The sequence below is a fragment of the Hylobates moloch genome, unplaced genomic scaffold, assembly GCF_009828535.3.
Source record: "Hylobates moloch isolate HMO894 unplaced genomic scaffold, HMol_V3 SCAFFOLD_23, whole genome shotgun sequence".
Lineage (NCBI taxonomy): Eukaryota > Metazoa > Chordata > Mammalia > Primates > Hylobatidae > Hylobates > Hylobates moloch.
The window spans coordinates 30,928,867-30,951,878 of NW_026652298.1; the positions used below are offsets into that span (position 1 = coordinate 30,928,867).

General features: G+C 46.9%; 1 protein-coding gene across 1 annotated transcript in view; it reads left to right on the forward strand.

Annotated features, from left to right (window-relative positions):
• Positions 1 to 8,383, forward strand: part of LOC116462743 (uncharacterized) — a 152,186-nt gene extending 143,803 nt beyond the window's left edge. Inside the window, exon 67 of the mRNA XM_058433936.1 lies at positions 7,675 to 8,383. Within this exon, the coding sequence (XP_058289919.1) occupies positions 7,675 to 7,679 (5 nt within the window). The 3' untranslated portion in view covers positions 7,680 to 8,383. The remainder of the gene's footprint in view (positions 1 to 7,674) is intronic.
• Positions 8,384 to 23,012: the final 14,629 nt, after the last annotated feature.

Here is a 23,012-nt window from a genome sequence, read left to right on the forward strand (position 1 = left end):
ATTGCTTGAACCCGGAGGTCAAGGCTGCAGTGAGTCATGATCACACTCCTGCCTGCGTGACAGACTCAGACCCTGTCTCACAAAACATAAACTCAAAAGTAAACAATGGGAAATAAACCCATGAAAAATGTTTGCAATACCAGCCGCAGAGAAACAAGGTAGCACCACACACCTGAGCTCCAGTGAGTTCCGGCACGGGTGCTGAGTTCCAAGGACTCAGCAGCATAAAGCATTGGTAAATGGCCAGCTTGTGATTTCAGCGTCCACTTATGAGTGCACTATAAAAAGCACCGTTCTAGTACCAAAAATGTGACTGGTGAGAATATACGACAACTACGAAGTGCCAAGACAGGAGGTGGTGTGGCTCCACAGGAACTTCAGAGAATCTGTGAATCAAGCAGAAGTGCTCATTGTTTTGACCATGTAAATACAAAACTGTCAGCTACTTCAGCCATCAACAACAAAACATGTGGGAGGACAACAGAGAAGACTTACAGCCACAGTGTCACAATGGAATGGCATCTGCAGTTAAGGTCCTCTCCCTCCCTTAGGGTTTATTTTTTTAAATCAAGGGCTAAGTTATTCCCCTCTTGGACACCAGAGAAGTATCTAACAAAAGCAGTCACCAATTATAATTAACTTTCGAAGGACATATTTTGAAGGCATATTATAAACTGTCATAAGAAATTAAGACACTTATTATTATTATTATTTTGAGACAGGGTCTCTGCTCTGTCCTTCAGGCTGGTGTGCAGTGGTGCAGCCTCCCGAGTGGCTGGGATTACAGGTGTGCACCACCACACCCAGCTAATTTTTGTATTTTTAGTAGAGACGAAGTTTTACCATGTTGGCCAGGCTGGTCTCAAACTTCTGACTTCGTGCTCTGCCCGCCTCGTGTCCGACCAGAGAAATTAAGACATTCTCAGATCAACAAAAGCCGAGAGAGTTCATTATGCAAGAAATGCTAAAGGGAGTCCTTCAAGTCAAAAAAAAAAAAAAAAAGACGCCAGGTGGAAATTTGAGGCCACATATAAAGACCTGTATTGTAATTTTGATTCACCTCTGTAATTATTTTATTGGATTTAAAAGATGTATAACTATACATCTATGTTACATATATAATTTGTAAAAAAAAAAAAAAAAATAGGCATGGTGGTGGCATGCACTTGTAGTCCCAGCTACTGAGAAGGCTCACTCGAGTCCAGGGGCTTGAGGTTACACTGAGCTATGATAATGCTACTGCACTCCAGCCTGGGTGACAGAGTGAGACCCTGTCTCTAAAAATAGATATACTTTGTCATATCAACAACATAGGAGGGGGACAGAGCTGTCAAAGAGTAGGGTATTTGTATGTGATTGAAGTTACCAGTTTAAAATGGATTGCTATAACTTCAGGATGTTTCATGTAATCCCCACGGTAATGACAACATATCTATAGAATGTACACAAAAGGAAATGAGATCCTAAGTGTGTCAGAATAAAAACATCAATTAAACACAAAGAGATGAAATGAGAGAGAAAGCAAACCATAAGCCATGCAGAAAACAATCAACAGCATGGCAGCAGGAAGCCCTTCCCCATCGGGAAGTCCCTTAAATAGTGTGCTAGAGTCCTCCCACAGCAACTGCTCACCGCAGTCCTTGGCTGTGGGCCTCATAACACAGTCACCAGGTTAGTGAGTCGCGTCAGAATGATAATCTTTAAAAATATAAATGAATTCCACAATCAAAAGACTAAGAGACTTACACAGGTTGAAAGTGAAAGGATGAAAAAAGATAGAGAAGGAGTAGCTATACTACTATCAGACAAAATTGACCTAAGGTCAAAGCTGTTATAAGAGATAATGATAACAGTCAATTCACCAAAAAGATATAACAGTTATAAATGTAACATGCAACGCACCTCAGAGCTCCTAAATATATGAAGCAAACACTGTAGAATGAAAGGAGAAATAGATAGTTCTATGATAATGTAGGAGACTTCACCTCACTTTTTTTATTTTTTTGAGATGCAGTCTCACTCTGTTGCCCAGGCTGGAGTGCAGTGGCATGATAATGGCTCACTGCAACCTCCACTTCCTGGGTTCAAGTGATTCTTGTGCCTCAGAGTAGCTGGGATTACAGGCATATGCCACCATGCCCGGCTATTTTTAGTAGAGACAGGGTTTCACCATGTTGGCCAGGCTGGTCTCGAACTCCTGACCTCAGGTGATCCACTCATCTTGGCCTCCTAAAGTGCTGGGGTTACAGGGCTGAGCCACTGTACCCGGCCCAATACCTCACTTTCAATAATGGATACAACAACCATACAGAAGATCAAAAAGGAAACAAAATACTTGAACAATACTATAGACCAGTTGGACCTACCACACAGATAACTTCACCCAACAGCAGAATACACATCTTCAGAAGTACACGTGGAATGTTCTCCGGGAAAGATTGTATGTTAGGCTTCAAATCAAGATTTAATACATTTTAAATGACTGAAATCATAATAGAAGGAAAACTGAAATATCCACAAATATGCGGGAACTAAACAACATACTACAAAACCAGTGGATCAAAGAAAAAAAATAAGGAAAATTAGAAAGCATCTTGAGACAAAACATATCAAATCTTATGGGATGCGGCAAAAGCAGTGTTATGAGGGGAATTTGTAGCTGTACACACTTACATTGAAAAAGAAGCCGGCTGGGTGTGGTGGCTCCACCTGTAATCCCAGTACTTTGGGAGGGCGAGGTAGGCAAATCGCCTGAGGTCACCAGCCTGGCGAACGTGGCAAAACCCCATCTCGACTAAAAATATAAAATTTAGCCAGGCATGGTGGCAGGCGCCTGTAATCCCAGCTACTTGGGAGGCTGTGGCAGGAGAATCACTAAAACCTGGGAGGTGGAGGTTGCAGTAAGCTGAGATTGTGCCACTGCACTCCAGCCTGGGTGACACAGCTAGACTCTACCTCCCCCCCCACCCCCCCCCCCCCCCCCAAAAAAAAAAAAAAAAAAACCAAAGCAGCCCCCCCCCCCCCCCCCCCCCCCCCCCCCCAAAAAAAAAAAAAAAAAAACCAAAGCAGCAACAGCAGCCAGGCACAGTGACACTGTTCTATATTCCCAGCTAATTAGAAGGCTGAGGCCAGGAGATTGCTTGAGCGCAGGAGTTTGAGACTAGCTTGGGCAACATGGCAAGACCCTCTCTCAAAAAGGAAAAGCTCTCCAACCAACAACCTAACCTTCTAAAGTTATTAGAAAAAGAACAGCCTAAACCCGAAGACAGGAGACAAAAGGAAATAATAAAGGTTAGAGCAGAAATAAATGAAATAGAAGATGGAAAAACAGACCTGTAACTACCAAGGAGATTGAATCAGTGACCAAAAACTTGGCAAGAAAGAAAAGCACAAGATCAGATGGCTTCAGTGGTGAATTACAAACATTTGAAGAATCAATACCAATCCTGCTTATATTCTCCCAAAACACTGAGGAAAGAACACCTCCAAACTCATTCTATAAGGCCAGCATCACTGATACCAAAGGCAGACAAAGCACCAGAGGAAAATAGACCAATATCCCCGATAAATACAGATGCAAAAGTTCTCCACAAAATACTAATAAGGAGAATTCAACAGCATCATAAAAAGGATTATACACCATGATCAAGTGAGATTTATTCCTGGAATGCAAAGATGGTTACCATAGAAAAATCAATGTAAGATAGCACATTAACAGAATGAAGGAAAACACATGACTATTTCAGTTGGTGAAGAAAAATTTAACAAAGTGTAATACCGTTTCATGATTAAAAACATACAGACTCGAAATAGAAATGACCTCAACATAATAAAGGTCATATGAACAACCCTTAGCCAACATCACACTCAGTGGTGAAAGACAACGTTTTCCAAGATGAGGAATTAAACTGATGCCTGCTTTCATAATGCTGGAAATCCTAGCCAGAGCTATTAAGAAAAAAAGGAAAAAGAAAAGGCATCCAAATTGGAACGGAGGCAGTAAAATTATCTCTGTTAACAGATGACATGATCATCTTTGTCGAAAATCCTGTACACTGCGTGAAATAAACAACTGTTAGTTGTTTTTTGTCAAAGTTTCAGGATTACAAAATCAACATACAAAAGTCAGTTGCATTTCTACACACTAACAGTCAACAATCCAAGAAGGAAATTAAGAAAATTCCTGCCAGGCATGGGTGTGCATGCCTATAGTCTCAGCTACTTGGGAGGCTGAGGCAGGAGGATCGCTTGAAACTCAGAGGTCAAGGCTGTCAGTTTTGACGATGATTATGCCTGTGAATAGCCACTGTACTCCAGCCTGGGCAACACAGACACCATCTTTAAAAAAAAAAAAAAGTCCATTTACAGTAGCATCAAAAAGAATAAAATAGGAATAAACTTAACCAGGAGGCAAAGACTTTGGCAGGATTAGAGTCCCAGAGACCGGTTGTACAACAAAATGTAAAGGCATCTCATATTTATGGATTATAAGAATATCATTAAGATGTCAATGCTACTCAAAGTGTTCTACAGGTTTAGCGTAACTGCTATCAAAATCCCAGTGGCATTTTTTCTTAAATTATAGAAAAATCTATCCTAAAGTTTATAGACTATTTCAAGGGACCCCAAATGGCCAAAACAATCTTGAAAACAAAGAACAAAGTTGGACATCTTATCCTTCCCAATTTCAAAATTTGTTGAAAGCTACAGTGGTCAAAAGTGTGGCACTGGCGTAAAGACATACGTATAGACCAGTGGAATGAAATACAGAGTCTAGAAAGAAACTCTTACACATGTGGCAACTGATTTCAATAAGGATGCCAACACTATTGAATTGGGGAAAGGACAGTCTTTCGACAAATGGTGTTGGGAAAACTAAACATCCACATGCAAAAGAATGAAGTTAACCTCTTACCTTATAACATGTTGGAAAAAAAGAAAACCTCAATAATGGATTAAAGACCTAACTGTAAGAGCTAAAATTATACAACTCTTAAAACACAGTAGGAGGGCTTTCTTTGTCAATGATTTCTTAGATATGGTGCATATGACACCAAAGGCACAAGCAACAAAAGGAAAAATAGACAAACTGGATTGCATTGAAGGCTACTATTCACAGAGTAAAAAGGCGTCCTACAGAATGGGAGTAAAGATGTGCAAATTATATCTGATAAGGAGTTCCCATCTAGAATACATAAAGCACTCCCAAAATGTAACCACAAAATCCCAACCTGGTTCAACAATGTACAAAGGGCCAGGTGCAGTGGCTCACACCTGTGATTTCAGCACTTTGGGAGGCCGAGGCAGGTGGATCGCCTGAGGTCAGGAGTTTGAGACCAGCCTCAACATGTTCTCCACGGGGTTTCTCACCCCGTCTCTACTAAAAATACAAAATTAGCTGGGCATGGTGGTGCATGCCTGTAATCCCAGCTACTCGGGAGGCTGAGGCAGGAGAATTGCTTGAACCCGGGAGGCGGAGGTTGCAGTGAGCTGAGATCGCACCACTGTATTCCAGTCTGGGTGACGGAGCGAGACTCTGTATCAAAACAAAGAATTACCATACAATCTGGCAATTCTACTTCTGGGTATGTATCCCCTAAAATTCAAAGGGTCTCACACATTTATACACCGATGTTCATAGCAGTATTATCCACAACGGCCAGAAGACAGCAGCAACCCAAGTGTCCACTGACAGATAAATGTGGTCTCTCCATACAATCAATCATAATTCAGCCTTAAAAACGAAGGAAATTCTGACACACGCTACCACATGGATGACCCTTGAGGACATTATACAAAGTGAAATAAGCCAGTCACAAAAACATCAGTACGGTGATTCCACTTATTTGAAGGACCTAATCAGTTTCATAGAGACAGAAAGTATAGTGGTGGCTGCCAGGAGCTGGCAGAGAGCAGTAATGGGTTATTTAATGGGGATAAAGTTTCAGTTTGGCAGGATTTACTGAGTTCCAGAGATTGGTTGCACAAAAATACGAATGTACTTAAACCGAATTGTGTACTTTAAAATGGTTATGGTAAATTTTACATGTCTTTAACTGCATTTAAAATTTTTTACATTACAAATGTATAATGAGTACCTCTGTGCTAGGCATGGTGATACGATGACAAACATTGTACCTATGAACACCGTAGTTATAAAACCAAACACTCTTGAGGAGATAAAATTCTAAGTGTAAAAACTAGCACAGACAGACAATAGATACAGAACCACAGGACTCACATAGTAGGCTTATTAGACACAGATTATAGATTTTAGCAGGGAACTAGAAATTATTAAAATTACTAATTACTAAATTTGTAGTTTAGTAATTTAGCAAATCAGCTAATTTACTAATTACTGAAAATTATATATCTGAAAAAGAACCAGAATGTAGAGGAAAGAGATGGCAGAAAAGGCCACCTAAACCCCATATTTTAAACAGTTCTCTTAGCAGATGAGGGATAGAAGGGTGCTTCCCGGCCAGGCAAGGTCGCTTGTGCCTATAATGCCAGCACTTTGGGAGGCCAAGGCGGGCAAATCACCTGAGGTCAGGAGTTTGAGACCGGCCTGGCCAACATGATGAAGCCCTGTCTCTACTAAAAATATAAAAATTAGCCGGGCATAGTGGCATGTACCTGTAATCCCAGCTACTCGGGAGGCTGAGGCAAGAGAATCACTTGAACCCGGGAGGCAGAGGTTGCAGTGAGCTGAGATCGCACCACTGCACTCCAGCCTGGGCAACAGAGCAAGATTCCATCTCAAAAGAACAACAAAAAAAAAAAATAGCTGGGCACGGTGACTCTCTCCTGTAACCCCGGCACTTTGGGAGGCCAAGGCAGGTGGTTCACTTCAGGTCAAAAGTTGGAGACCAGCCTGGCCCAACCCCGGCTCTACTAAAAATATAAAAATTAGCCAGGCATGGTGGCAGGTGCCTGTAATCCCAGCTACTCAGGAGGCTAACGCAGGAGAATCGCTTGAACCCGGGAGGCAGAGTTTGCCATGAGCCACCGTACTCCAGCCTGGGTGATAGAGCAAGAGTCCATCTCAAAAAAATTAAAGCCCATCTTTTAAACAGTTCTCTTAGCAAATGAGGGATAGAAGGGCACTTCCTTTACCTGGTAGCTCTGAATGTCCATCTGTGCCCTTGTCCACCACACTGGATGGTGAAACAGCAGAGCAGTCCCTCTAGGGCCAGGAGCCCGGCGTCATGGCCTCCACTGCATGCTGTAGTGAAGATCTCACCCACACAGTGAGCTCCCTTTAGCCCACACTTTGGTTTGGATGCATCCTGAGCTCTCAAAGCATCGTGTGCTAAGGTTCTGCCCTCCCCTTGGCTAGGAACTATGTCTTGGTCTTCTCTGTGTCCAGGGTGCTGGCAGCAGAGCCTGGCACAGAGTGAGCACTCCATAGATGCTTGTTCCATTTCCAAGGAACTCAGCAGTCGGGGCCTAGCACCACTGCCTGCAAAGGCCCTGCAGGTGTAGGGACTCATTGACCCATGCCCACTGCTCTTAAAAAAAGGCGGGAGGGAGATAAGTGGGAGTGGATGGGGGAGTTGTCCTTTTAATAATGAGGGCCAGAGGCCCCAGCATAATTTATTTCAGGAAACAGCAGGGGCACCTCTCCTCTGGGGCCCATAGCCTGGTCTCACTTCTCTTCTCTCTCCTTTACAGTTTGAGAGTTTGTCTATGCCAGCAGTAGGCTGCCAGACTTCAAACTCCTTCACCTTCTACTGCAATTCCAGCTCCCTGGCAATGGCAAGATTCATGGCTGGGACAGAATAACCAGCATGGAATGCCAGGAAACTCAGAACTGCACGTGCTGCAAACACAGGGAAGAAGGGCTCCTTGCCACTGGGCTCAAAATACTTCCGGGGGACATGAAACTCTCCCACTGGTCTGGGTAATTCTCCCCCTTCCTCCACACCTCCACTGTAAACCAGGAGACAGTACAGCCAGCGAGTACCAGCTCTGCAGAGAAAACTCCACCTGGGCCCTGTTCATGCCCAAGATATTTATTCACTTATTCAACAGGCATTTGGGAAGCCACCGCTTCAGAACGCTGACTGCATGGTGGGGGACACGAAGCCAGGTCCTCAGCTGCTTGGTGCTGACTTTCCCTGCCTCATCCAGGGGTCTTTTGAGGCAGGAGGTTCCTTGAGGGGAACTGATGGCCCCAAGCCGGTTAACCAGAAGACCAGGTAGAGAGCTTCTCTCTTTGGGGTAGACACACTGGGACTGAATGCTTTAGGGGACCCTGGGGAGGGCCTCTGTTTTGGTAGGGGCACCTGTGAACTCAGGCCTCCAGGCTACATCACTGGAAGTTTTTTACTTTCTTTTGGGAATATAAATTTTTCCTTTGAGTTTTCAGCTGAAAAATAAAGCTGGCAGAATCCAAGAACGTGTCTCTGGATTGCTGGGGTTGATCATCCACTCAAGAGATAGGGAGGCATGGACGGCTATGGAATCTGCTCACCAATAGGGGGTGCCCTCGAGCCCTCTCTGCACTGAGCCTGGTAGGAGCTTGTAGGGTCCAGATTCCAGAGCAAAGGGCAAGGCATCAGCCACGGGGACTGAGGCAAGCTGAGGGCCAGACATGACCATCCTTGAACTCCGCCCCACCATCCCCGACCTCCGCCCCACCATCCCCGCCATGAATCCCTGGTGCACAGCAGGTGCTAGATGAAGTTCAGAAGAAAGAACTCCAGGGTGAGTGGGAACGAGAAGGTTGGTCCTCCACACCCCCACACTGGAGGGAAGACAAGGGAGAGTGGCTGTGATTTGGGTGCTTTGCTGTGGTTACAGCCTAAAGACTCCGGAGACCAGGCACTACTCCAAGTGCCTTGAAAGATGTTTGATTGGGGGCTAGGTGTGGTGACTCACGCGTGTAATCCCAGCACTTTGGGAGGTTAAGGCTGGTGGATCATGAGGTCAGGAATTCAAGACCAGCCTGGCCAACATGGTGAAACCTCGTCTCTACTGGAAAAAAAAAAAAAAGAAAAAAAAAATATCCGGGCGTAGTAGCTGGCGCCTGTAATCCCAGCTACCCAGGAGGCTGAGGCAGAGAATTGCTTGAACCCAGGAGGAGGAGGAGACGGCAGTGAGCCAAGATCACGCCACTGCACTCCAGCCTGGCAACAGAGTGAGACTCCGTCTCAAAAAAAAAAAAAAAAAAAAAAAAGTTTGGGTCAGGCACAGTGGCTCACGCCTGTAATCCCAGCACTTTGGGAGGCCGAGGCAGGCAGATCACGAGGTCAGGAGATCAAGACCATCCTGGCTAACACGGTGGAACCCGGTCTCTACTAAAAATACAAAAAATTAGCCAGGCAAGGTGGCGGGTGCCTGTAGTCCCAGCTACTCGGGAGGCTGGGGCAGGAGAATGGCGTGAACACGGGAGGCGGAGCTTGCAGTGAGCAGAGATCGCGCCACTGCACTACAGCCTGGGCAACAGAGCAAAGACTCCGTCTCAAAAAACAAAAACAAAAACAAAAAAAAAAGATGTTTGATCTTAGGCCTTGCAATAGTCCAATGAGTAGTGGATGATCCCCACTTAATGAGAAAAGAAACAAAGGCTCAGAGAGTTGAAGGGATTCCACCAAGGTCATACAACCTACAAACAGCCAGGATGGCGCTGACGTGGGCCTGCCTGCCTCCCAAGGCTACCGAAGCTCAGTCAACCCCCACTTCTGCTTTTGCAATAACAGAAAAGCAAATCACTGGTGCACAGGGGCCCCTGAGCAATTCAGAGTCAGATGCAACTAGATTGTGCAGCCACCTGACCTGTTGGTTTCTCAATATGCTTAACGGATCCAGGATTTCTGGTCCAGAAAGGAAATGCAGAAGCCTTCCCTTCCTGCCTCCCACACTCTGTGTGTCAAGTATTTACCAAAACACAGCAGTGGACTGGACACCAGCCGAGATGTGGAGGGAAACATAGTTCTCCCTTCTCAAGGCATTGGACAACATCAATACTTTGCAACTGGGGGGCGTGGGTGGAGTACTTGTGCATGAATTTGAAACAGGAGAGGGAATGATTCCAGCGGAAAGACCAATTCACGTCTACAACATACACTGGACTTCAGCCTGGACAGCATAGCAAGACTCTGTCTCTAAAAAAATTTAATCATTAGCCAGGCATGGTGGCACATGCTTGTAGCCACCTGGGAGGCTGAGGCAGGAGGATCACTTGAGCCCAGGAGTTCGAAATCACAATAAACTATGATCACACCACTGCACTCCAGCCTGGGCATCACAGCAAGGCCCTATCTCCAAAACAAAACAAGGTAAGACATTTACATACAAATCAATGTAAGAAAATCCAATATTACCAAACAAACCCCACTGGGGCCTAAAAAAGTGACCTAAACCAAGTGAGACTTCTACAGTGTGACAAGGATGGCTCAAAATTAGAACACCTTTTAATTTCACATATGTATATCTATATATATATATTTTTTTTTTTTTTTTTGAGATGGAGTCTCGCTCTGTTGCCCAGGCTGGAGTGCAGTGGTGCGATCCAGGCTCACTGCAAGCTCCGCTTCCTGGGTTCACTCAGTTCTCCTGCCTCACCCTCCAGGGACTACAGGTGCCCGCCACCATGCCTGACTAGTTTTTTTTGTATTTTTAGAAGAGATGGGGTTTCACCATGTTAGCCAGGATGGTTTCGATCTCCTGACCGTGTGATCTACCTGCCTCAGCTTCCCAAAGTGCTGGGATTACAGGTGTGAACCACTGCACCCAGCCTAATTTCATTTATATTAATATGTTAAAAATCATAATCATCGTAGATGTTGAAAAGGCATTTGACAAAATTTACTACAAAATTTATTTTAAAAAAATTATCAAATTAGAAAGAGGGATACTTCCTTAAATAACTGATGAAATGAGGCAAGGAGGAAAGTAAGACATTTGAGAAAAAACCAGGAGGTGAAATAATTGTATTTACTCTGAAAAATGAGGCAGACAGATTTTGCTAAGGAGTTAGGTATAAAAGTAACATACTAAGCAGCCTTCCTTTTTCTTAATTTTTAAAATATAGAGATGGGGCCGGGCACAGCTCACACCTGTAATCCCAGCACTTTGGGAGGCCGAGGGAGGCGAATTGCTCGAGGCCAAGAGTTCGATACAAGCCTGGCCAACATGGCAAAACTCCATCTCTACTAGTAATACAAAAATTAGCTGGGTGTGGTGGCACACACCTGTAATACCAGGTACTCAAAAGGCTGAGGCACGAGAATTGCTTGAAGCCAGGACGTGGAGGTTGCAGTGAACCGGGACTGCACTACTGCACTTAGCCTGGGTGACACAGAAAGACCCTGTCTCAAAAAAAAATAAAATAAAGATGAGGTCTTACTATGATGCCCAAGCTGGTCTCAAACTCCTGGGCTCGAGCAATCCTTCTGCCTCAGTCTCCCACAGTGCTAGGATTATAGGCGTGAGCCACCAAGCCTGGCCTCAGTCTTCCTATGTACAAACAAGCAGTTAGAAAAGTTAACAGAAGAAAACATCCCATTTGCAACAGCACACTCCCAAAAAACAAAACTCTCAGAAATAAACGTGCAAAAATATACACACACAATCCATATGAAGAAATCTTTCAAATGCTGCTGAGGGATATGAAACACTTTGAATGCAAAGAAGGCCATGCTGCATGTGTTACTCAGAAAGGTTCAACATTAAAAAGATGTCACATCAATATCAAGCGGGGGTGTGTGGAAATGGAGGCTTCACACATGCTGGGGGGAACGTGGTGGCATGGCCACTCCAAAAGACAGTTTGGCAGTTTCTTAAAATGTGAATAGAAATCTACCTTATGGGGCCGGACACGGTGGCTCACGCCTGTAGTCCCAGCACTTTGGGAGGCCAAGGCAGGTGGATCACCTGAGGTCAGGAGTTCAAGACCAGCCTAGCCAAAGGTGAAACCCCCGTCTCTACTAAAACTACAAAACAATTATCTGGGTGTGGTAGAGGGCGCCTGTAATCCCAGCTACTCAGGAGGCTGAGGCAGGAAAATCACTTGAACCCAGGAGGCAGAGGTTGCAGTAAGCCAAGATCGTACCACTGCACTCCAGCCTGGGTGACAGAGCAAGACTCCATCTGAAATAAACAAAAATTAGCCAGGCATGGTCACGCACACATTTTCATTTCCCCAACAAGGAACCCTGTTATCCTTAGTCATCACCCCTCCCAATTCTTCCTCCCTCCCCAGCACTGGGTGACCAGTAATCTGCTCCCTGTCTCTCTGGATTTTCCCAGTCTGGACATTTCACATAAATGGCATCATACAATACGTGGCCCTTTGTGATTGGCTGCTTGGACTTGGCATAGAGTTCCAGGCTCACCCATGTGTGGACATTTCACATAAATGGAACCATACAATATGTGGCCCTTTGTGATTGGCTGCTTGGACTTGGCATAAAGTTCGAGGCTCACCCATGTGTGGCCCATGTCTGTGCTTCATTCCTTTTTACTGCCTTATTGCCCAAGTGGTGTCATAAGTACCGTAGGTGCACTGTGAAAAGTTAGGGTGTGTGTTGCAATCCCTAGAACAATCGCTAAAGAAAACATATATAGCTAAAAACATAGAGCAAAAAGATACAGCCAAAAGCCAACAGACGAAAGGAAATGCGAAGAATCACTCCATTGATCCAAAAGAAGGCAGGAAAGGAGGAACAAAAGACAAAGATTAGAGAAATAGGCTGGGCGCACTGGCTCCCTACTAAAAACACACACACACACACACACACAAAATTAGCTGGGCGCAGTGGCACACACCTGTAATCCCCGCTACTCGGGAGGCTAAGGCAAGAGAATCGCTTGAACCCAGGGCAGGCGGAGGGGTGTGGAGGTTGCAGTGAGCCGAGATCATGCCACTGCACACTCCAGCCTGGGCAACAGAGCAAGACTCTGTCTAAAACAAAACAAAACAAAAAAAACACAAATAGCATACATTAGAAATTCCATTGGGCCAGGCATGGTGGCTCATGCCTGTAATCCCAGCACTCTGGGAGGCCCAGGTGGGCACATCACAAGGTCAGGAGATAGAGACCATCCTGGCTAACACGGTGAAACCCTGTGTATTAAAAAATACAAAAAATTAGCCGGGCGTGGTGGCAGGTGCCTGTAGTCCCAGCTACTTGGGAGGCTGAGGCAGGAGAACAGCGTGAACCCGGGAGGTGGAGCTTGCAGTGAGCCGAGATTGTGCCACTGCACTCCAGCCTGGGCGACAGAGCGAGACTCCATCTCTTAAAAAAAAAAAAGAAATTCCATTGAACGAAAGTGAACTAAATACTCCAAGTAAAAGTGAGATAGTGAGACTAAATTTAAAAAAACACAAACAAAAACATGACTCACCTACATAATGTGTAGAAGAGGCACAGTTTACATAGAAAAACAAAGATAAGATGAAAGCAACATGATGAAAAAAGATATCTATGTAAACATTAATTATAAAAAAGCCCTATTAACATCAGATAAACAGACAGTATGTGGGCTTCCTACTTTTTTGATGGAACAATTAAAAATGCAGAAAATGGGGTTGGTACAGTGGCTCACCACTTTGGGAGGCCAAGGTGGGCAGGGCATTTGAGCTCAGGAGCTTGAGACCATCCTGGACAACACAGTGAGACCTCATCTCTATCAATAACAACTACCACCTGAGAAAATGGCATTTTTCATGAGGAATATCAAATACTGTGCTATCCTTTCCCTAACTTCTGGTTAAGTCTTTCCTAAAACCAAGGCCCAGCTTTGGGACTCCTGCAGTTCCATTAGGTGTCAACCAGTCCCTTTTGCCAAAAATTAGGAAAAACAACCAAAAGCCCCTCCACCAATGAGTGGATAAACCAAATGTGGTCTATCCGTATGATGGAATGTCATAAAAAGGAACCAGTCATAAAAAGGGATGAAGTACTGATACAGGCCACAACATGAATGGATATTGAGAACACCACGCTGAGCCAGGCATGGGGCTCACACCTGTAATCCCAGCACTTTGGAAGGCTGAGGCCGGTGGATCACTTGAGGCCAGGAGTTCGAGACCAGCGTGGCCAACATGGTGAAACCCCATTTCTACTAAAAATACGAAAATTAGCTGGGCATGGTGGCAGGTGCTTGTAATCCTAGCTACTTGGGAGGCTGAGGCAGGAGAATCGCTTGAACCAGGGCGGCAGACGTTGCAGTGAGCCCAGATTGTGCCACTGCCCTCCTGCCTGGGCGACTGAGTGAGACTGTCTCAAAACAACAAAAATTTAAAAAACCCACCATGCTGAGTGCCAGAAGCCAGACACGAAATGCTACATATTGTACAATTACATTGGAATGAAATGTCCAAAACAGACAAATCCATACAGACAGAAAGTACATTCATGATTGCAAGAGCTGAGGGGGATGGGAGGATTGTGGGGTTGACTGCTAATGGGTATGGCATTTCTTTTAGGGTGATGAAGTGTTCTCAAATTAGCTAGTGGTGATGGTTGTACCACCGTGTGAATACACTAAACACCAGAGAAAGGCCAGGCACAGTAGTTCATGCCTGTAATCCCAGCACTTTGGGAGGCTGAGGCAGGCAGATCACCTGAAGTCAGGAGTTCAAGACCAGCCTGCCCAACATGGTGAAACCTCATCTCTACAAAAAATACAAAACTTAGCCAGGCATGATGGCAGGTGCCTGTAACCCCAGCTACTCGGGAGCCTGAGGTGGAAAAATGGCTTGAATCCAGGAGGCACAGGTTGCAGTGAGCCGAGATCGTGCCATTGCACTCCAGTCTGGGTGACAGAGCGAGACTCCGTCTCAAAAACAAACAAAAAACATCAGAGAATGGTACATTTTAAAGTGCTGCATTCTGTGGTATGTGAATTACATATCAATTTCTTAAGACTAGTAGGAGAAGGAAGACATTGCAAATGATATTTTGGTTTTGTAATTAAACAAGAGATTTCTCCCTCTCCCCCCAAAAAAGTTCTCTTTCAGTTTCTGCAAACTTCCTCCTTCCCTCCCCTACCCACCCACCCAGAGGAATTTTATCTGTTCCTGACTAAACAGATTAGAGGGCTTTGTTTGTCTTTTGAGGCCTGGTAGATAAATTAGAAAGGGGTCCCAAGTAAAGAGAGAGAGGCATCCCAGAGCCCTGTTCCATCTGAGCCTCCCACGGCCCATGACTCACTTTACCCAGTAACATGCTTCCCTTCCAGTTTACCATCTGGAAGAAAGAATAAACTTATTTTTCTTATTCACCAATAATTTATATAAACCAAATATTGCAAACAAGGGTTTCCTTAGCAACCTCTATCTCATTCTCTTCAGATACCAATTGCTCTCCAGTAAAGGGAGTGTCCCGTTTCACACAACTTAAACTCACTTGGAAATCTCACTTAAAACGGAAAAGTTAAGGTCTTCATAAGGTTTACCAGGGGCAAAGCGTTTGCAGGAATGCATGGGGCTGAAGGTCAAAGGCAAAGAAAACAAGGCACAAATTCTTTCACTCTGATTTGGTTTGTCCTTGTACGCCCATGGTTAACAAGGTCACCTGGTAGTGATAAATTTGCTTTTGAAGTTTTTTTTTTTTGGAGGCAGAGTCTTGTTCTGTCGCCGAGGTTGGAGTGCAGTGGCATGATCTCGGCTCACGGCAATCTCTGTCTCGCGGGTTCAAGCGATTCTCCTGCTTCAGCCTCTGAGTAGCTGGGATTACAGGTGCCCACCACCATGCCTGGCTAATTTTTTGAATTTTTAGTAGAGACGGGGTTTCACCATGTTGGCCAGGATGGTCTAAAACTCCTGATTCTCAAGTGATCCACCTGCCTCATCCTCCCAAAGTGCTGGGATTATAGGCATGAGCCACCGCGCCCGGCCAGGTCAGTTTTTTCTAACAGAAGTAACAAAACAGATATAATCCAAAATCACAGATATATCAAAATTTTAAAAATGGTGTTGGAGGCCAGGTGCAGTGGCTCATGGCTGTAATCCCAACACGTTGGGAGGCCAAGGCAGGAGCATCACTTGAGACCAAGAATTCAAGACCAGCCTGGCCAACACACCGAGACCTCGTATCTATAAAAAAGGTTTTTTTTTTTTTTTTTTTTTTTTTGAGATGGAGTCTCACTCTGTTGCCCAGGCTGGAGTGCAGTGGCACCATCTCGGCTCACTGCAAGCTCTGCCTCCCGGGTTCATGCCATTCTCCTGCCTCAGCCTCCCGAGTACCTGGGACTACAGGTCCCACCACACGCCCGGCTAATTTTTTTTCGTTTTCAGTATTGGCCATGTTAACCAGGATGGTCTCGGTCTCCTGACCTCATAATCTGCCCGCCTCGGCCTTCCAAAGTGCTGGGATTACAGGCGTGAGCCACCGAGCCCGGCCAAAAGTGTTTAATGGTACTGGAAAATGCTGACTTGGGTTGTGACAGTTTCAATGCATCATTGCCTGACCTTCTGGGTTTCACTTTGAACCTTGTGACAGGTGATCAAGTCATGTGTCCAAGCTCAGGGACTTCCTGTTGTACAGAGATGATGCTGCCTGGAGCATCCTACTCCAATGCCCCTCCCTTCCTCTTGTCACAGTGTATCATATTCAGCCCAGACCAGGGCAAGCCCTGCTCATGTCATCAGCCCTGCCCTGGCCAACAGCCTAGAAAAGATGCATGTCAGCTCCCACAAAGGGCAGGGTGACTCAGTTCACTCACATGCTACAAGCCAGCTGCCTGCCTTGTACTCTCTCCAAGACCTGGGCTGTGTGCAAACTGCACAGCCAGGGCCTTGTGTTCAGAAGGGTCCCCAATGCTTGCTTGAATGCTCTGCTATTACCATCTTGAATCCTTATTTCTGAAAATTATTGATTTTCATTTTGTGCTGATCCCTGCAAATTAAGTAGCCATTCCTACTTCACAGCCACTTAACGAAGGTTCTTGGGTGGCTGGAGTAGGCCGGGGTTTCCATAAAATAAGGGACTGGCTGGCCGGGCGCGGTGGCTCACGCCTATAATCCCAGCATTTTGGGAGGCCGAGGTGGGTGGATCACGAGGTCAGGAGACTGAGACCATCCTGGCTAACACGGTGAAACCTCGTCTCCACTAAAAATACAAAAAGTTAGCCAGCAGTGGCGGCACATGCCTGTGGTCCCAGCTACTCGGGAGGCTGAGGCAGGAGAATCGCTTGAACCTGGGAGGCAGAGGTTGCAGTGAGCCGAGATGGTGACACTGCACTCCAGCCTGGGTGACAGAGCAGGACTCCATCTCAAAAAAAAAAAAAAAAAGGCCGGGGTGGGTGTGGTGCTGGCCAGGCACAGAGCCCCTGCAACAGGAAGACCCTTCCCTTGCTCTAAAGTAACCCTCTCAGAGCCATTTCTTAATGGAGCCTGAAACAGCCTGCTGACCTGCCCTCAACTGTTTTAATCCATTGGCTGTCCCCTTCTTCAAGAGCAGGTGCATTTCACGTGCGTGCATAATTAATACCAACAAGAGAGGCCGGTGCCCCTGGGCTGGGGTCCTATCATGTGTATTCTGTGCTCAGGGTCCCTGGGAGGCACAGGACCCAGATCTATCCTTACAGTATGACTATAGATCACTCTAGAGTGGCCTGTCCTGAGCAGGACAAGACCCAGCAACTCTTCTGGTCAATGCTTGAGCATCTCCCAGGGATGAGCAATGGTGGCGTTTGCAGGATGGCTGGCAGCACTCGGCAGTGGGCCAGCTGTGCCTCAGTGGCTCTGGTGGTTCAAACCCACAACCAGCCAACTCACCCTGGGTTCCAACCAGCCTGGCTAACTGGGGACAGCCATTCCCAGCTGCATTCGGGCATCTGAAAGACCCCTCCTTTCCTGCGAAGCTTCTTTCAGGGTTTCAGGAAGGAAGTGGAGACAGTAAGGGGAAACCACAAACCCATATAACTCTAATAGTATCACCTCTTGGTCCATGGGGGTGGGGAGAGGGTGCTTCCCGTGTTGAATTTCATCCTGAAGCCACCTTGGTGGGGGTAGGGGCAATGCCATTCTCTCCATCTCACAAACAACATCCCGTAGGCCCCGAGAGATGAAGCCGGGGACTGAGACTGGCTAGCAAAGCCAGGATCGCGACTGACCGGGACTCTCCGGCTGGGGAGCTTTAAGGGCAGGCTGTTGGTTTCTGCAGATACTGGCCTAGCATAACCCATGTGATCAGCCAGGGCTGAGGTGCCCTCTTCTTAGGTTTCCCTCCTAAGGACACTGGTGCGGCCGTGGCCCCATCAGATCATCTGTCCCTGGGAACACTCTTTTCCAGGGAACTCCAATGAGGAAGAGAAACTGGGAACCATTGACTTCCGTGTCTCTGAAAACAACTTTGTAAAAGTGTGTAAGGACCCAACACTGTGCCTATAATCAAACGGCTCGGGACTCCTCCGCTCTGAGCGCTTCAACATTGGGCATTTCCTTTGCCCGCTTGGGTCTGAAACTCTGCCTCTGGAATCTTGTTTTGAAGGCTAAGTTTCCAGCCAGAACAAGTGCCCACACTCTACTATCCCAAACCCATCCCCTTGCCTTAGCCAGGAACGTTGATGATGACAGACAGGGTCTTTGCTCCCCTAGACAGAGCTGGCCATGACTGAAGGACCCTCAGACACAGGCAGAGCCTTTTGTCCTTTTTTGTCACTGTGCAGACCACCTTGAAAACTGATTATGCTCCTTAAACCTTCTGGGAACGCTTATGGCCCCCAGCACTGCAAAAAGGATTAAGTCAACTGAGAAGAGACATGTTTTTCCAATTAGTTATAAATCACCCACGTTGGAAGTTTGCAAAACTGGCTGGTTGCTTTCCCATTACCCAAGATTCCTCATTCTTTCTTTCTGTATAAGTAATTTCACAAGATTTTCAAGTAAATTTGGTACTAAAGGCCCATGACCATGAAATAAACAGGACACTCACAGCGAAATGCTAAAGCCAAATCTCATCTTCCATGCACCATGCAATGAGAAAGGAGATGGAAAGTAACTTCCACCTACCAAACTTCCCTACCCCAGGTTTCTTAAGACACATCAACATGCGCAACGACATTTGTGTTTGGATATGCACTTTACTACGTACGTACATCTTTAAAAAGATTTTTCCCACTGACATTTATTTCTCATGCCAAGTCGGGGCCAGCCGCCAAACTGGGGAGACCAAGATTCTGGAGTCAATGCGCTCATTCTCCTTAAAGGACCGAGACACCAGCCAGAGAGGCGGAAAATGTGGTAAAGGCAGGGAAAACACGATTCTCCCACCTAGGAAGACAGAAGAGCTCTCGCGATGGGCAGGGCAGCTCTGGGAGCAAGTGACTAATAATAGCAGGAATATTACAGGCAGTGCATCAACACACGGGATGAATTTAACAAGGCTGGTTTTTTGTTTTTTTGTGTGTGTGACGGAGTCTTGCTTTGTCACCCAGGCTGCAGTGCAATGGTGTGATCTTGGCTCACTGCAAGCTCTGCCTCCTGGGTTCAAGTGATTCCCCTGCCTCAGCCTCCGGAGTAGCTGGGACTACAGGGTGGCGAACAAGGCTGTTCTTATTCCAATTTTGCAAAGTGAGGAAAAAGAAGCCCAAAGAGGCTGTCTGTCCCAAATCATTTACTGAGTGGTTGTAAAGCTGGGATTGGAACCATGCTGTCTGGATCTGAAGCCCTCTTGTGCTGTTCCATCTGGCAGGTCCTTGTGGACAGAATTCTAAGATACCCCTTCCCCTCCACAGACACGATTCCCACCCCTGTTGGATACACCTTCCCCCAGGCATTCAACTGAACACGAATCTAGGTGTTGCTGTGCAGTGATTTTGCAGAGGTAAAGTCTCAAGTCACCTGACCTTAAGGTAGGGGGCCTGAGCCAATCACATGAGCGCTCTCTAAACCTGGGTCCAGGAAATCAGAGGCTGGAGAGCAGGAGGCAGATTCAAGGCTCGTTCCTGAAGATGGAGGGGACCTCTAAGAGCCTCCAGTTCATAGCCGGCAAGGAAATGGGACCTCAGCCCTACAATTGCAAGGAACTGAATTCTGCCAACAGCCTGATGAGCCTGGACGCCCATTCTGGGTTCTTCCCAGAGCCTCCTGAAGAGAGCTCAGCTGGCCGACACCTTCATTTTGGCCTAACGAGGCCCTGAGCAGAGAATCCAACAACACCCTACCAGACCCCGACCCACAGAAACTGTGAGATATTAATACATTTGTTTTTTTAAGCTGCTAAGTTTGTGGCAATTCATGACGTGGCATGACAGGCTCTGACCAGAGATCTCAAGCACCAACCCCGGCTGTCAGACCTATGGAAGACGCCATGTCCGCAAATGCCTCTCCAGGCCTCCAAGAGACCTCATGTGGTCACATGAGGCTCCCAAAGGCCCCTTAGGGCACTGTCCCTACTCTCTGCAGGAGCCACGTGAGGGCGGTGAGGACTGGCTGTGGAATTTGAGGCTTCTAAGTCCTGCCCTGCCACGGCCTCAGGTGTCTTACCCATGTGTGCTATTAACGCGATTTATCACTTGATGTTAACCTTGGCCAGCTGGCTGAGGCAGTTTGTCAGGTTTTGACACTGTAAAGTTACTCTTTTATCCCCCTTTCCATTCTGGAAGGAAGTCACTGTGCACAGCCCACACTGGTGGAGTGGGAGGCACCCTAAACTTTTATTTACTAAGTTTGGCAACTCTGCCTGTCACACCAGCACACTCCAAGTACTCCAGAGCTCCATGAGGCTGCTGACAATCACATTAGACAGTGCAGCTCTATTTCAGAACATCAGGAAAAAGTACCCAAACAGTCACTCAGGTACCACTGTACTATTGTTTACTTAGTAGTTTTCTGTAAAAGGGCTCACTTTTTTTTTTTTTCCGAGATGGAGTCTCGTTCTGTCGCCCAGGCTGGAGTGCAGTGGCGCCATTTCGGCTCACTGCAAGCTCCGCCTCCCAGGTTCAAGCGACTCTCCTGCCTCAGCCTCCCAAGTAGCTAGGAGTACAGGCACCCGCCGCCACACCCAGCTAATTTTTGTATTTTTAGTGGAGACGGAGTTTTACCCTGTTGGCCAGGCTGGTCTGGAACTCCTGACCTCGGGTGATCCGCCCGCTTTGGCCTCCCACAGTGCTGGGATTACAGGCCTGAGCCACTGCACCCAGCCACAGGGCTTTTTAAAAAGGGAACTTGATATCACTACCTTGCAACGGCCCAGCATCAAGATGGCCCTGGACGTCCAAGAGGTGGAGCAGCCCCGTTCCTCCGCATGGGCTTTTTCCATCCTTCTTTCTTCTCCTCCTCAGGAGCCTGGGGCATGCATGGACCCCTTGGTCCTGGTACTCAGGGCTCCAGGGTCCCCACCCGAGGAAGCCTTCGCCAGTTCACAACCAGTGCCACGGGCAGCTCTGACCGCTCCTGTGGCCCAGGTATCTCTGGGCCAGGAAGTTGTAAATCTGTGGCTGCCAAGCCTGGTTGATGACAAGACTCACCGGAGAGCTTTTTAAAAGCTTAGACTGCCCTGAGCCCCCAGCAGGTGGATCCTAATTAAAGATAAGGGTAGGGACCAGGTTAAAAACAGCCCAGGTGGAGCTGATAATCAACTACTTTTGACAACACTGAGTCCTACATGCAGGACGACCAGGCTCAGCTGTGCTCTGGGAAAACCTTCACCTGAAGTAATGCACAGCTGTCTGATGGAAGACCCCAGGGCAGGCGCTGACTCTTTTTTTTTTTTTTTTCTTGAGACGGAGTCTCAGTCTCCCTCTGTCACCCAGGCTGGAGTGCAGTGGCACGATCTCGACTCACCGCAACCTCCGCCTCCTGGGTTCAAGTGATTCTCCTGCCTCAGCCTCCCGAGTAGTTGGGACCACAGGCGTGCACCACCATGCCTGGCTAATTTTTGTATTTTTGGTAGAGACAGGGTTTTGCCATGTTGGCCAGGCTGGTCACGAACTCCTGGCTTCAGGTGATCCGCCCACCTCGGCCACCCAAAGTGCTGTTACTACAGCTGTGAGCCACCACGCCCAGACTGACTCACTCTCTAAAATGAGCAGTACCCGCTGGAGGAAAGCGTGTAGCTCGGCGTCTTCCCAAGCTCACAGGACGTGGAATTCGGTGCTGACAGGCCCTTTGGAGAAACTCCTTTCCCTGTCCTGTGTGACCAGGAGGAAGGGAGGCTTGGCGGTTTGGTATTTCTGGGTGTACAGCCTCATTGTTTTTTCCTTATCTTTCTTGCTTATATTACACCTCAGGTTCCTTGGATCAGGGACAGAACTAGATTGTGCTCCTCCGGGTGGCCACCCACTGCACTTTAGGGCCTGGTAACTGGTTTAGTGAGTTCCAGGTTCACAGAGGGAGATGAACTGCTCAGGATGGGTCACACCCAAAGCCCCCCCCAGCACCAGATTGAGGTGATTAGGTGACGAGATTGAGAGCAGATTTGGGACTCTTAAGTTGATGTTATAATGGGATGAGACCTTGGGGCAGGGTGAATGTATTTTGTATTTGGCATGAACACACATCTTTGGGGTCTAGTAGGCAGAATGTCCATCCCCACACAACGATGTCCACGCCCTAATCCCCAGAACCTCTGAATATGTTACCTTACGTAGCAAAAGGGAGTTTGTAGATGAGATTAGTCAGGGCATTGGGATGGGGAGATTAGCTTGAATACCCAGGTGAGCCCAATCTAACCACACAAGTTCTTAAAAACACCGGACTTTCTAGGGCTTAAAACAGGAATGATAAGAAGGAATGGGAGGTCCAAGAAGATACCATGCACACAGAGGGCAGCCACGTGTCTCGTTCACCTCGTGTATCCAGAGTCTGGAACCCAGCAGGTGCTTGGCGACAGAAAGGCCACTAAAGTGAGCTTTGAAGCACCGGATTCCAGTTAACAGTCATGCAGACGAATTATTTAACCTCTCTGACCCCACGTCATCCCTTCTCTATGGATATCAGAAGGGCAGTGAAATAACCCACGCAAGGTCATCCACTGAATGAACAGTGGGGCTGGCTCCACTGCAAGCCCCTCAGAACCCATCTGGTTGCCAAATCCAGCACTCTCCCCGCCCCC